Source organism: Rousettus aegyptiacus, unplaced genomic scaffold, assembly GCF_014176215.1.
Source record: "Rousettus aegyptiacus isolate mRouAeg1 unplaced genomic scaffold, mRouAeg1.p scaffold_m13_p_2, whole genome shotgun sequence".
Lineage (NCBI taxonomy): Eukaryota > Metazoa > Chordata > Mammalia > Chiroptera > Pteropodidae > Rousettus > Rousettus aegyptiacus.
The window spans coordinates 52,042,293-52,058,496 of record NW_023416295.1 but is presented as its reverse complement, the minus strand read 5'-3'; the positions used below and the strand labels follow the sequence as shown (position 1 = coordinate 52,058,496).

The 16,204-nt window shown below is 33.0% G+C and overlaps 1 protein-coding gene across 3 annotated transcripts in view; it reads right to left on the bottom strand.

Moving 5' to 3' along the window:
- Window positions 1-952: 952 nt before the first annotated feature.
- Window positions 953-16,204, bottom strand: part of GALNT3 (polypeptide N-acetylgalactosaminyltransferase 3) — a 42,671-nt gene continuing 27,419 nt past the window's right edge. For all 3 annotated transcript variants that reach the window (XM_016156382.2, XM_016156391.2, XM_016156400.2), the window contains exons 4-11: window positions 15,713-15,862; window positions 13,893-14,127; window positions 13,336-13,453; window positions 11,659-11,859; window positions 9,514-9,645; window positions 9,207-9,308; window positions 4,662-4,814; window positions 953-3,757 (exon numbers count right to left, since the gene is read on the bottom strand). In XM_016156382.2, the coding sequence (XP_016011868.1) occupies window positions 3,635-3,757; window positions 4,662-4,814; window positions 9,207-9,308; window positions 9,514-9,645; window positions 11,659-11,859; window positions 13,336-13,453; window positions 13,893-14,127; window positions 15,713-15,862 (1,214 nt within the window). In that variant the 3' untranslated portion in view covers window positions 953-3,634. The remainder of the gene's footprint in view (window positions 3,758-4,661; window positions 4,815-9,206; window positions 9,309-9,513; window positions 9,646-11,658; window positions 11,860-13,335; window positions 13,454-13,892; window positions 14,128-15,712; window positions 15,863-16,204) is intronic.

Genomic DNA, 16,204 nt, shown 5'->3' with positions numbered 1-16,204 from the left:
AATGTAGGAGTTTCCAGGGACCCATACTGGCAATAAGGACAATAGAGAGTATTTACTTGTGGTGGTATCTGAAGTAATCAGGGATGTCAAGGATGATGGAAATTGTTATGATAGTTTCGAAGAACCTTAGGCATTGGCTCAATGGGCAGTCTTTCTACTTAAAGTGTGGTTCCAGGAACAGCGGCATTGGCATCATCTAAGAACTTATTACAAATACAGAATCATAGATTCCATCTCAGACTTAATAAATCAGAATCTTCATTGTAGTAAGATCCCTGGGTGTGCACAATAAAGTTTGAGAAGTCTGACCATGGTTATTTACCTCTAAAATATGGGGCACCTCTGTTTCCTCCTCTAGCTCCTGGCAATGGACTCAACAGAGGCCAAAGGTGTGGATTTCATCATGGACTGTTTCTCTACAAAACAGCGTTTTATAATACTTCATTGATGACTACATTACTAGACTTTAAACTTGTTGAAGATAGGGACCATTTTGTGTATCATTAGTCCCTATGCCTACTACCATCAAAAAAACAAAAAGTTATTTCTTAAATATTGCTGAGGACTAGAGTTGTTGAAGATTAGAGAGCAATAGGCAATATAGGCTATATAGGTGTAGTGGAGAAAACCCTTCTCCAATGCAATTGGGCTGCTGGTTGAATCGTAATTTTAAAAAGGTATTTAAAATAGAAAGAAATAAAAAGAGAAGATGTGTAGCAAATATTTTAACTTAAAATACACAAACACATACACATATACACATATTCCTACATTTGTATGTATATTAATTCCTTCACAGATATTCTGTTGCAAGGCCAATGCCTTTTGCGTATGAATTGGTTTTTCAGAATTACATCTTTCCTAAACAAACCACACTAAAAATACATTCTCTGAAGAAACTACTTTGTGTCGTTTTCTTTAAAGCATAGTGAGAAGCACTTTGAGCACAGAATCTTCTTAGATTTTTGTATTCGCTTTTATAATTCTCATTTATATATAACTTAGTGACATTTAAAAAATTATTTGACTTTTTTCTACTTTTCTCAAAACATTCAATCTTGTTTTCTCAGAAATAGCAGCTCCCTACTTTTTGTTCTTATATTTTTATGGTTTACATAGTATTTAATTAAATTGTCTAGCAACAGTAAGGCCAATTCTTTGGTAATAAAGCAATTTAAAAGTTCAACATCGTTCGTGATAGTGATGGGCAATTTTAGTGTATTGCTTATTTTCTCCTATGGTTAATTGTGTGATCATATCCTGGTTTTCAGTGAGTCCGCCCATCAAGTTGACCCAAGCAGGTCTGGTTGTGTAGCTTGTCAATCTAGAGTTCTTGGGACTTGGTCCTCTGGAAGGAAGGCAACATGTCAGATCTTCTGCAGCATTCCATGGTGGCTTCGAATTAAGCAAGAGTTTCACAATTGCTCACTTGAATGCAATCAAATATCTCAAGTGAATGTCAACCAGTCTTCATAAATAACTTCCTGTTAGGATTGTTTCAAAGCTCAGCCTTTTAAAAGATGCATACCAGAGGACAAATCTCTAATGAAATGAGTTATGTGACACTTGAACAACGGTCTGAGACACTCAGATCAGGCAAGAAAAGCTCATTTTGAATGCACTTGACACAGCCATAATAAAGTCAACCTAATTAAACAGATTTTGGTTGGCTCTTGACATGACAATATATGACTAATACAAGAGAGCACTCAAATTTACTTACTTTGTAAATATGCTTTACTTAAGTTCATTTATAAAATATCTTTGGAAATTTGTTTTGTTTTGTATTGTGAAATATAACAAAATCTAAGAGCAATAATTGCTCCTGGAATATTCACTCTAGAACAAGAACTGAGAAACAAATTGTACATGTAAGTGGATACTGTATATTTCACAATAAATATTAGTATTAGCTACAGTAATAAAGAAATATATTTACTCATTAAAGAAATATCAAAAATGAATAGTGGGCTCTCACCTGCATCACAAAACATAACATCAGAATGTCACTCATTATGCTATTTCAATATTGTCTTTTTTTTTTTTTTTTTTTTTTTTTTGCCCTTAAGATCTAAGTTCAAAGGCAATGGAAGTCTTACTCTGCCTACCTTAACTTCTGTCACATGGCAAGACACACAATAAATGGTACTTGAATTGAGATAAAAGTTGGTATTGTAATAAAGAATGGAGGGTCTTTTTAATTCAATTTTAAAGTTACAAATAATGAAAAGATGGCACCAATAATTTAAAAATATTTTCTTTGTGCAACTGAGGCTCTGCCAGGTTTAAAATACAAAGCCAATCATACTTTATTTCCTAAATAAAAATACAAAAGAGCTATATATAAAATGACCAAAAAGAAAAAAAAAGCATTATATTTTTATAAGCACATTAAAAAAATACTCTATCAGATGTTCAAGAAAAGTTATCAAAATTTAGTATAAAGTTTTCTGAATATCTAACACAGAATCTTCTCCATGATTATTTATTACACTATGAGTATCAAATGTTTGTTTTCCTTAAGAAATATCTGATGGCTCTACAATCAGTGCTTAGAAATTCAGCATACAAAATCCATGCTTCCCCCACCTATTATCAATTAAATATTTTATACAAAAGAGAAAAGTACTTAAATCAAAAGATTACAATAGTGATAAGAATTTGTTTTATTGTGTTTTCCACATAAAGAGAAATAAGGACTTTTGGTGAAAAAAAATTATTACAAAGATAATCTATTGATTGAATAGTAACAAATTGAATCAGCAACAAATAAAATTTTGCTTTAAATGAGTCAAGTATTCTGTATTTAAAATTCAGTTTTACAAACATTCAAGATTAGTGAATTTTGGTTAAGGAAAAAAGACTGACAGAATAGAAAAAGAGACCTTTCCAACAGATAGCAATTTATAAAGTTATTTTTTAATTGCTTTGGAAAAACACAGTATAGTTACTTAAGGAAAGTCTTTCAAAGAAGGCTTAAGTGCTTCAAATCAAGTTGGCTGTAGACTAAAAAATATTTTAAAATTTGCCAAGAAATTGAAGTGTTAAAAATAGTCTTCTGTTTATTAATTTAATTTCACGTTTAAGAAAACTTTTGACAAGTAAGAAACAAAAGGCAAAGAATTTACCTGCATTTTCATATAATAAATCCTAGATCTATAAAAATCTCCTGGGTTGTACACAAAGGCCATGGTTTGACCCTCATTGATCCGTTTCTATGTAGTTAAAAAAATACAGTATCAAATCTTTCTCCCACCCCCCCAAAAAAACTAGAAGAAATATTTTCAGTTGTGAGTGTATGAATGTAGTTATGCATATCCTCAAGTGTACAGAACACATAAACAGCACTTTACTTGGAAAATTATTTTCATCATACTGTAAACATCTTTTCCCCTACATCTGGACATTTCAAAATAGTCTTTGGTATTATTAGCTATTGTGCTTTGAAATAGAAACAAGGGATTTCTGTAGCAGTGCTACACAGACATTGTAAGATATAAATAAGAAAAATGCACTTGGAATAAGTTAAAATTAGCTGCTTTTGCATAATTTTTGAAAACTACAGTGTATGCCTAGTCACAGTTTTATGAGAAAAAAATATCTCCTTTTTCAACTCCTTAATTTTAAGGAACACTTAATCATTTTGGCTAAAAATCCATTTTTGGAGTAGATCTGATGGATTGCACGACACTAAGCTTGGATGCTCTCCATTTGCTGAAAGGCACATTTTAAATAATGGATTATATAGAAGTTGATCCTAGAATAAAAGGAAATACAAGAGATATTAAGTTTCAAGAATCATAGTTAACTGATTAATAAAAAAAATTTAAAAACTACTTAATGGTCTCATAGAAACTAAAGGGAGACCTGCACACCAAAGGCACATCATTCTTAACTTGTAATCTTTCTAGAATCAATTATGTTTGATACGATCTTGTCGGTTTCTATGGTGTAAATGCCACCATTTATGCCACTACAGGAGGTATTATGTAAATGAAGAGAGATACACGAAGGAAGGTCTCAATCAAGTTTTCAGACAAGAAATATTCCATTAATATATCCATAAATGACAAACTCTTTAAAAAATCGTAAGTCATAAAAATCGGTCTTACAAGTGTTCTTATATTGCACAAAACAATTTTCAGGCAAGAATTATTAGGATCCAGCTAAGCCATAAAACATATATTTAAAAACAAAAAATACCTTTCATATATTCTCTTAGTTCTAGATACACAAAAATGTACTCAAATGGGGAAGGAAAGAATTAAGCATGTTAGGTAAAAGAATATATATATATATTATTTTATTTTTCTCTGCCATGAAAAAAAGTATGCCTATTACAAGAAGCATTATAAGAAACTTTTTTAAAAGACAAATTTATGGGCAACTATTACTAATAATTTACATAAGCATTGATCTGTATAAGCCATGCTTTAACTAAGCTACTTTACAATTATTTTGTTCCTAAGAATATTTAACTCATAGATATATATTCTCTTTTGCCACACAGGTAGACAAGCATAACAACAAAATTAACAAAGCCTGAGAAATTCTGATGAATAACATTAATAAAATACATTTCATGCATTTTCCCAGATAAGTGATTAGAGTTATTCAAAATAGTAATTACAAAAAGGGGTGAATTAATTGCACTAAGGTACCTTTTGGATCTCCCAAATCTGTTCTCCAGCAGCAACTGTCTTATGACCTTTGTAGGCACATGCCTTCAGCTGAACAAGACCTTGAGCAGCATGAAGACATAATTCCTTCTGGATGTTATGCCGAATTTCATGTTGAGCAGAGTATTCAAAATACTACGAAAGAAAGAATGCTGTTACAGATAAAAGCACTCTATATGCTCAGCTGCCACATAATGGTCCAATAAAAAAAAATCAGCAACTTACTGAATAATGAAGTCACGTCTACTTCAACAAAATAATACATCAGAAACATAATAGGCATCAGAAACATAAGCTGAGCTTTTATGACAGGAGATGCTATAACCTTTCTTCATCCTATCACCTGGTAGTTACTTAAGAAGGTACTGTCTTCCTCGCCATATCAGATATTGGAAGTTATCAGGTAGGATGGAGGTGAGGACAGGTTCTTCATTAAAAAGAGCCTGGAAAGCTCTAGCTAACATATTGCCTGCCTCCTCCTCTCCACAAATGTTCCTTCTCTTTTCATCTCAAGTAATGGCATTCTCATTTAAAGTAGGAACATTTAAAAGGATTAATTTCCATGCCTCAGTTTCCTTAGCTGTAAAACAGGTCATTTAATAGCTCCTACTCTGTTAGGTTATGAAGATAAATGTGTTAACACATGTAGAACACTTTGAACAATAACTAGTACATGGTGGGCATTTGATACATTTTAGCTATTATTATTATTATTATTATTGATGCTTCTCTCTCCCTATACACCCAATTAATTAGTCCCTTAGTCCTAATGAATTTTCCTGTTACCATCTTATCCATCCTTTCTTCCATACCCTCACTTCTCTTGTTCAGGCACTCAGACTCTATACTGCAACATCTTCAGCTATCTCCAATTTCTGTTTTGATATTTCAATTCACACTGCTGCTTGAGTAAAGGGAAACTCACTCTGCTTCAATTTAATGTTGGTCTTTTAGAACATTTATCTGATCCTGTACCTCCCCTGCTTGAGTCACTACTGTTGCTAAGATAAGGTTCATGAAATCTTCCATTATCAATCTTATACCAGCTATTGTCCCAATGATATAGTATGCTCCATTCACCAATTCTACCAAAGCAGAACATGCATATCCACAGCTCTTTACTGTGCTTTGCCTGGGATATCTTTCTGGATCCTTCTCTGCTTAGCTAACTCTTTTTCATCCATCAAAGTCCACTTCAAATATTACCTTCGCTTTTCAGTTTTCCCTGAATTTGTCCTACTGTACAAAATTACACCCTTTTCAGGGTTCCTATGGTTCCTCACAGATAACTTTTATTGCACTCTATTGGGATTGTGTGTGTAGCTAGCTGGCTTCACCGTAGACGGAAGTCAGGTGGTGTATCTAGTAATAACGTTCATTACAAATCAAACATCTTATAATGTTGACATACCAAAGATAAAGTAAGTGAGCATAATTGATTTTCAATAACTAAATAATTAGTCTTAGCACTAATATTTATTAAGTCCTTATTATGTGCAAGGGCAGAAACTATTCTAAACCCTTTATATGTATTACAGTAGCCACTCTACAAACATTAGCTGAATTAATCTTGAGTTCCCTTGGTCTTAGTCTCATGCTTAATTTACCTCCTTCCACAAATATAATGTCAGTCATTTTTATAACTCATAGCTCCTTAGATGGAGGCACTGAAAGAAAATGGGTTTAGATCATGAAAACTGCACTCTGGCTATCTTTAAGAAAAATAAACCTAGGATCTCAAAGATAGTAAGAAAGGTTGCCCAGTATTTTACTTTACTCATATTATTTTTAAAAAATCATTAAAAGGAATGTTATAAAAAAAATGGGAAATAGTTGAAGATACTTAGGCAATATAAAAAAAGAGCACATAATTAGTTAGCTGAGAACATTGGAGAAACTTAGAACCAAGACAAACACCCTGGAAGAGAAAGTAGAAGAAACAAAGAATTGTGTTAAAAAGCCGTAATGTCTTAGACTGCATTGTACCAGTTTATTAGTCCATTTAATCATATGATCAAAATATTTATTTTTACTAGGCATATACAAATACTGCTACAATGGAGTTTTATGTTCTAAAAATATTATTTTCTGGTCAAAACAATAGAAAGGAGCATAAGGAAATGATCCAGTTAGATAATATCTCATAAATGGTTAGCACTGAAGGAACTAAAATTTGCAAAGTAATTTAAATGCAATGTTCGATTGAAAATAAAATGTAAAGGAAATAAACCAAAATAAAATCAATGGCTATGTTAGGGTGATAGAAGCCAGAATTCTCTTCTTAAAATATAAACCAGAAAATATTATTCTCTTGCTTAAAGCCCTCTGAGGGCTTCTGTCACATTTGGAATTAAATTCGAGTACCTTAACGAGGCCTGCAAAGCCTATATGAGCAGACCCCTTATTAACGTCTCTGACGTCTCTGACCTTGTTCCCCGCTCTTCCCTTCCTGAGCCACTCTGCTCCAGTCACACTGGCTTTCTGCTTGTTCTGTGTACCTGCCACTAGGCCTCTGGCTTTGCACTCTCTTTGCCAGGATGCTCTCCTCCTGGGACATGGCTCCTCTCCCAACTTCTCAGGCCTCTACTGTAGGGCACCTGCTCAAAGAGGTCTTCCTGAACCTTGAAAATAACCACCCCTCACACACGGCATCCCTCTATCCTGATTTATTTGTCTTTATACCCAAAATTACATATTCATTTTTGTCCATTCCTTCTAGAACACAAGCTCCACCAGATCTGGGACTTTATCTTTTACACTACTGTAACAGTGCAAGACACATTACAGGCTCTAAACAAATATTCATTGAAAGGATATATGATTTATTTCTCCATTCCCAAATTTCTGAAAGACAACTATACTCTATTTATCATTTAAAAATTATGAGACAATTATAAAAAAAAATATTTATGGCAATGACAAGAGAAAAACATATACAACTGTATGAAATATATCTTCAACTTTCATGATAAAATAAATGTAATGTTAGAGAGAATCTAAGAGAAATTTGTAAGTATTTACATTTAATGACAAGATTTTTACAAATGAAGAAATAGTTCTCATTGCTCAAAATCTTAATTTTTACTAGCATATGCAGTGTTAGTTCTAAAAGAATGTAATTATTTATATAATCATTTTTTCTTTTAATACATAGAGGAAAGGAGATTTAAAAAATATCTATATATGTATTACACACACACACACACACATATATGCATGTGTGTGTGTAATGTGTGTGTGGGTATCTCCATCCCATTTCAGAATTACCTTAACCATCCAGTGATGAATTCTGAGTCATCTGCCTTAAGTGGATTGATTGGTTTGGATGAGTGAGAATTGAAATTACATTAAACTGAGGCTAATGAGTAGGAAAAACATAGAAGAGGAAGGACAAGGACATAAACTGACCTTTCTTCTTAAAACTACAACATCAAAGTTTTTCCTGCTTAACATAGGACATCATGAGTATTTAATAGTGTGAAAATGCTCTGTACACATCTTGAACTCTATAGCAAAATATCTACAATTCTCAGGAAAAAAGACATACCAGCTCTTCTCATTAGCACACATTTCTTCATACTCTTCTCATTCTATTCTCATTGTCACTAGCCACCTCACTAATAGTTCCATTGCTCAAAATGTACCTTTGTACCTTTTCAAAAAAAGAAATGTTTTCAAATGTCATCTTTCCCAGATAGATGTATGGGCACCCAGTCTAATTCAGATGCCCTCCTCTATACCCTCAGAGCACTCTGAATGCTTTATCCCAGACATTACTATCCTGACTACAACTGCTGGTTCTGAAATATGGATTTCCTGAAGGAGTTAAGAATATAAATTGCTTGAAACCAAGAGAGTATCTGAGATGCAAGGGTCACTCAGTGAATTTGTTGAATAATAAATGAGAGAAAGAGTCTAAATATCCCAGGAGTTAACTTATAAAAGGCAAATAAAGGAAATTGAAAACTAGAAATAATATTTTAATATGTTCTCTACCCATATTAGGTTAAATAGTGACATTTGAGATTTGAGTCTAAATGGGTAAAACAGTCAAAGAGTGGTAATAAGCAGAAATGTCATTGATCAATAAGAATCAAGAACATACCTTTTTTTTTTTTTAGAATATTTATTGTGGCCCACAAAAATAAGGCTGCTCTTTCAGTATTAACGTGGTGTAATTTGCTATTGAGTCCAGTTAAATGTAGCCTTTATGCATAACTTTGCAAAATCACCATGTCAATAGTAACAAGACATCAAAATCCACATAAAAGATCCCATTTTTCATTTCAGAAGGGATTATTCTATTATTTTCTTATTCACCTTTCTACTGAATGGGTAAGTAACTTTAAATTGTTTTCACAGTCACAATGAAAATTAAAATAAAGTACTCTGCAACTTCCGTATAAACTGCCAAACTTAATCTAAAAGCATTCACACACCAGTTTTAGGACTTCTGACAAATATACAACAACTTAACTTGTGTTTGTAAGTGCTAATAAGAGGGAGGATTTTTAATGCAGTGCTCACCTGGTTTCCCCCAAGTCCATGACAGGTATACAAAATTAATGGCTTGCCTCCTTGGTTATTTTCTCCAACATCCAGACATAAGGGCTGACCAAAACTTTTAATCTAAAGGAAAAAATTCAAGTTATAAACATTTAAAAAAATCTCCGTGGTTTATATATTTCTTCAGTCAATTTTGAGAAGTAGTGTAAATAATGATGTAAAATCTCAAAAGTAATAAACCAGAAAGTATTTCAGCAATTTTCCCTGAACCACATAAATGCTGGTGGCAAGGAGTATACCAAGTAAAAAGGAACAGGAAAATACTCACATATCCAGATATAACAGGATTAAGGTCTGGCACATATACTTCTGGATAAATATTGTTCAGATACCATGTAAAATTTTTACATTGAAGGCGGTGCTTTATTTCAAATCTTTTTGAGAGATCACCAAATGATTTCTGGAGAAAAATGAAAAGTGAAGGGAAAATTTAACCAAAACAGCACTGATAAAGTACTTTAGGTCTTTAAAAAAAAGTTCTGGGATAATGCGAGATGGAATTTAACTGCATTCACCAGTCATTCCGGCAACAAGGGTGCCTGCTTGCTCATTTCTGGCTTCAAAGAAAATGAAGTGCCACTGTGGTGTTGACACAGTGCTATCTTATTCTTTTTTTGTGCCACAAACCTCCTCCATGGGACAAAGATCTCTAGCATTTCTTTGCTATGAACAAAGAAATGTAGTGGGAACATTCAAAATTGACCCCAATTTTATATCTAAAAATTATCTGTAAAGCAAAGTGTGAAAAAGCAGGTATAGAGAAACAATGCCAACACATAACGTAATCTATAGCTCTTTTCGAGTGAAGACCACAAAAAAGTAACACAGTTGGGAATAATTTTTTCTAGGTTTATGGGTGTTGTATACTCCTAACTATATTCCTTAATAATAACTTAATGATTACAATGTATTGTTAAAAAAAGGCAAGTTTTTAATAAATTGCATTTTATTTTCCTTTAAGAAATTAAGCAAATAATTTTTTAAAAAGCGTTATTAACCTGAAAAGGTATTTAGTTTATAGGTAAAACTTTCCAAAAAATTATGTTATATTTAGTACCTAAATATATGAAGAGGTAAATACTCAAGCTTATCAGTTCAATTATGAAAAACATTTTCTCTGCCAACATCAGTCTTGAACCCGGGTTCAAGCAAAATGTATGCAACTCTAAAGGCTTTGGGCTAGCCTATACATTTTGCAATACAGATCTAGTTGCCCTGTGGTAACAATAGGGGCTTGCTGGCTGACTCACTCCTTTGTGGGTAACAAGAGAGCAGAAGCTGTATTTAGTGCCCACCTACCTGCATAGCCAAGTACCCTTGTGCAATATACAATCCACCCAATTTGTCTCAGTGACCTTGAGTAAAAAGATAACAATAGAACCCCACAGTGCTCTGACTTTGTATCCTACTGACATGTCACATGAAGACACTCAAGACCAAAGAAAAGGTGAAAAGAGGTAACGAGACCTTCACTATAGTCAACACATGTCAATGCCCTTTAAACCCTATGTTCCTGCTCCTCCCCACGAACTAGCACTGTTTCGTATAAAGAGTTGGGTGCCATTTACTGAAGCATGTTCTTCAACTGTCTAGTTCATTTACCATGTCCAATATTAAAACTATTGTAACTCAGTTCTCATGTATTAGGCATTACCATTTTGCAGAGCTTGTATCTATTACAGATCAATAACGACAATAAAACTATACACTTGTTAGCACTTATTTCTTTATTTCACAGCTTATCTGGGAGATAAGCAAGTATTTCTTCTCTCTCAAGACAGGAAAGAAGAAGAGAAGAGACTTGATTGAGCACGCATTACATGTCTAACCAACCTCTCCACCACCTTAATTTCAAAGGGGCTTTGCCAAAGTAGCTCCTCTAGTGAGTAATGTACCCAGAACTGGAAAGAGAGAGAAAGAGGGAGGGAGAGAGGAAGAAGGAAAGAAAAAAAGGGAGGGAGGGAGAAAGGGAGGAAGGGAAAGCTTGATATTCGTGTTTCATTTTCCTACTACACTCTGACAGTTTCTCGATCTCCAGTTCAAAAAGCCACTTTGTACCTCGATTTAGGTGCTAATCACATTACCTAAGACCAGTTAAAAACAGTTCCACTTAATCTTATTTTCTTTGAGAAAAATACTGAACCAAGGTAGTTACAAAAACTAAATGTCTTCCATATTAAAAAGAATAACATTAAGTAGAATGCCTAAATTTTTTAAAAGTAGTTTTCTCAATTTTTCTTAAAAAAAAAAAAAAACTGGCTTCAATAAGTTATATATTTTAAGAGTTAAAAAAAACCCACCTTCAAAAATAGCTTTTAAAATGCTTTGTACTTGAGTTGACTCAAATAAGTAAAAGAACATGTGAACTTGAAGTGGATTTTTACTGTAATTTAATTACTTAGCTCTAACTTACTTGTTTAACAATTTTTGCTGCATCTGTGTTTCTTCTATAAAATATTTCCTTGTAATCATCCATCCATACTTCTGCAAGGCGAACTTGGTTGCGAGCAATCACCTGAGTGCCTTTTGGAAAGCTATGAGGGCTTTTGCTGCGAAAAACATGTCCAACAACAGAGCAAGGCATAATCTCCAACTGCCCACCACATTGCCATACCTGATAATTAATGATATTTGTTTAAATTTACAGAATTTTAGGAAAATCAAAGTGTTTCTCTTAAGTTCTCCTTTAAGATATTAATAAAAGCAAAATATAGAAAAGAGATTTATCACAATTTCACAGTCTTTGTCCTCTGCTAGCTCAACTTAAGTTCTTACATATGAAGAATAATTTCATTAAATGGTATAAACATCGAAGTCAACAAAAGCATGTTTTCAGAACTTTAACATACTAGTGATTTCAGATCTTTCATAAATATGAATCCCAAAATTTTTTGCAAAAAAATTATGCAAGCTCTCTAATGCAGAAGACCAAAGGCTCTTCTGCATTTGACTTCTACTTTCTTATACAACTTATATGACTACATCACTTGAACAACAGAGTCTCTACTAATACTCTTGGAGTGAGTGCACCCACATTTTATTTACTCCTTGCATATTCAATTGTTTAGTCAAGAAAACAATTCCAAATAGTCATTAATACCAATGTAAAACCTATTAAACTGGTAAAGTAGTTGGTCATTATAAAAAGCTCACACCTATTTAGAGAGTCAAAAAATACTTTCTTGCATTAACTCTAAATAAAATACAAATCATTAAATCAATACCTACTCACTTAAATATCTTGACAATTGGTTCTGTCATAAATAATCACTAAGCAAAAATGTTTAATAGTATGTGCTAATATTAGGGCAAGTGATCATATTCTCTTTTTTTTTTCTTTTTGCTTTTTTTAAACAAATGAGAAAACTCAGTGATATGTTCAATTCAACAAACTATGCTTGAGATCTAACATGTGTTAGGGTTGGGAATACTGAAATGAATAAAACAAGACCCCTGCCCTTAAGCAGCTCGAACTTGGCTAAAATCGTCACTGCCATTACGTGATGGAGCCAGAGCCAAAACTTAAATCTTCCAACTTCTAGTTCAGTTATTTTTCCATTACATTTCAGCCAAAGGAATGAAAAATGAATGACAAAGTCACTGCAGAAAATGAATTCATGAAATCAAATAAGTACATATGGAGACCATCCGAAACCTTTGTTTTGTTTCTCATATTAACTTTTAATATGTATAGGGGGGAAAAAAACTCACTTAATCCAGAGAGTTAAGTTCAATGTCCTTTCAAATTACACATAAATGTTTTTCCATTCTGACTCCCTGGATAATCAACTTACTTCCTGAAGCACTAGATTTAATTATATTTATCTTGGCTAGAATTCAGTAGCTACAAGTGCATTAATTGGTGCTGTTGCCTGGACATAGGCGCTTAACTGATTCCTCTTATTAAATTGGCAGTATCGAATAAATAAGTTACATTAAAAAATATATCCTTATTTTAAAATTTCTAGCAGTTCAATTTTAGAAAGCACAAAAATTAAAGACTGCACATATCCATGGTCATTTGTGTTAGCCAATTAGAATAAAATATACATTTCATTGTTTAATATATACATTGTATTTATGAACTTACTCTGAAAGACATTTCTATATTTTCACCTCCCCAGATTTCCATTTCGTCATCGTAAGTTCCAATATATTCAAAATATTCCTTTGATATGGAAAAAAGGCCTCCTGCGAAAGTGGGTGTCCTGAAAAATAATCCATTTTCAAACTTTGTTATTAAAACCAAATAAGAAAAAATAACATCTTTAAAGAGCAATTATCAAATTCACAAACATATTAAAGATACCACAATTTTGAAGCTTTTATTAATCTGTATAAGATTAATAAAAACTAAAAATGCTATATCTTCAAAATCAAGTTCCCAACAGAGTAAAATTATTGTCTTCTAACCAAACTTAAAGATTCTTAAGTAATGATTGTGAAGAAGACATAAGAACTCACCCGATTCTACTTCTTAGTAACATCACGGGTAAGCGCATAGATAAATTACTTCTCTATTCCCTATATAGAGAATGTTTGCGTTCTGTATAAAATATCTTGGATGCAATTACTTTAAAAAGCAAAGCCTGAATACATATTCAAATAATTGAATTATATATAAGACTTTGAGCGTAATCGTCTTACTTAATTGGGTAGGTTTCATCTTTCCTTCTTTGCCTCTCATGATCAGGAAGTGATTCCCAGCCAAATGAAAGGCTCCAGTCAAAATTTCCACGGTTGTGGTTATTTCCATAAGGAGAAGGTTTGTTGAATTCAAACGTATTCATATCTATGGATGCAATATCTGGACTCACAACGGCAGTGTAGTTCTCTGCTATTCTGGCCAACAAAGGTTCTAACCAACCATAGAAACACTCACCTAGAAGGAAGACAATTTTAATTAATTTAGTGAAAACACTAAGCGTTTTTTCCTTTTGTTTTTTTGGAAGCGGGTTTACAGAGAAATGAGAATAACAAGGTCATCTGTATTTTGAATATTTATATAAGGGAGATTTCTTAAAGGTTTCCTGTGATGAGATAAAAGCAGGATTTAAAAAGTAAAGCAAGATTCAGCATAGTTAGGAAATTTTCTCTTCCTTTAGAGAAGAAAAATGATGCTAGTGTACTTAAGTTTCAGATGATGTATTTCTCTTTATAATGGGCCATGAATCAAAGATAACTTTTTGTTGACACATGCCACCTAGTCCCAAAAGTGTTCTGATTTACTTAAACTCGTCTACTTGAATAAGAGTAGCAATCAAAATCTTCATTTCTCTGACTGGATCTTGTGAGAAAATAAGTCAAAGAGTCAGGATATTCCCATTTTAGCAGAAGGACCATTCAAACCTGCCCCAGCCCTAACGGAAAGTGGGACAAAGAAATGCCATAAAAGATCTGGGCTTTGGTCACAGGCCAACCTGTGTCACATAACATAAAGTGTTCAGGAGATGCTGACATGTGCACTCCTACTCAGAGTTCCCCATCAAGCAGAGTTTGGCAATCAGGCCCAGGAGGAAGATCAAATACATTCGCCTTAAGGGGAAGAATGCCAGTCTCACATTATTGTAATGAATACTGGAGAATGGACCATTTCCTTTTAAAATCACTTCTCTTGGATTGCCTGTAGATCTCTCTTCATTTTTCAAGTGGCTAGTATTAAGAGAATACTGGATTTGTTAGCTCTAATAGTCTTGGACAAATCCAAAAGCCCTCTGTGACAATTAGCATATGGTGGAAACCATTTGCTGGGTCACACATAACCAAGAGTTGGCCAATTCAATACTAAACACTCATACATAAAGTAAAACTCACTATACTTAGAGTTAAAGGGATTAAGTGACATTTTGGTAATACCTAATGTATACATTAAACACTGACTCTAAAAATACCTTCCAAATACTTTATTGAAAACCATTGACACTGAAAAACAATATTAAAAAACAAATGAAAAATTCAGCAGCATCAAAAGCAAGCAAAAACTGACAATGTTCATGGGAGAAATATCAGAAGTTGGGAGGCGGACCCCTAACTTGGTACAAGAAGGTGTGTGTGAATCTTGAAAAAAACAAAACAAAACAAAAAACTAAACACAACTTAAAAGTGTCAGTAGGGGGACAAACATTTAAGCAAATAAAACTTTCACTCGTTTAAGGTGAAAAATTTAAGAAAAAAATTGGTTTTTATTGATAGAATGAGCATCTAAAAAAAAATTCCAGGCAGGGATAACTCACTGGGGAAGCTGGTCACTGGAAGACATAAAAGTTGAGTCTTAATCTTAAAGATAGTTAAGAAATCCATATACGTGAAAGGAAGTTCCTATATAGAGCTGCTTGGGCTATAATCACCAGTTTTAAAATGTTAAAGAAAATGCAATTAGACATTTTTTTAAAAAAAGGCTTTCCTACCTTTTAAATTAGAGGAGAGAAGGAAAAATGTTACAATTATGTCTATACATATATACTTACAGTGAGCATCTAAAAATGTGAGCGTTTCAGCTGTTGCTACTGTTGCTCCTAGCAACCGCGCAGTGATCAGACCTTTTCTCTCTCTTTGTCTGACTATTTTTACTATAGAAAATTGTTTTATATATTCCTCTAGTTTATCATGTAAATACTCTGTAAGAAAAAGAAATCAGGATTAATTCTTAAGTTCATTTTCATATATGAAATATGAAAGCTAATGATGAAACTACAGGGTAATTATACCTCCACATTCATAATCTTAACAGTTTTATACACAGTCTTCCAGTAAGAGAAAAATTATATCTTTAACTCTTTATTGAAAAAAAAGCTATACATGCAAATCTTAACTTTCGAACTATTATAACATATAACATATAGCACATACTTATCTTGTACATGCCATATTAATAAATATAACAAACTTGGGGGAGAATGAGAGACTTCAAATGGAACGAACCCCAGGAGTTAAAGATTCATTTAGAGGTCTGAGAAAAT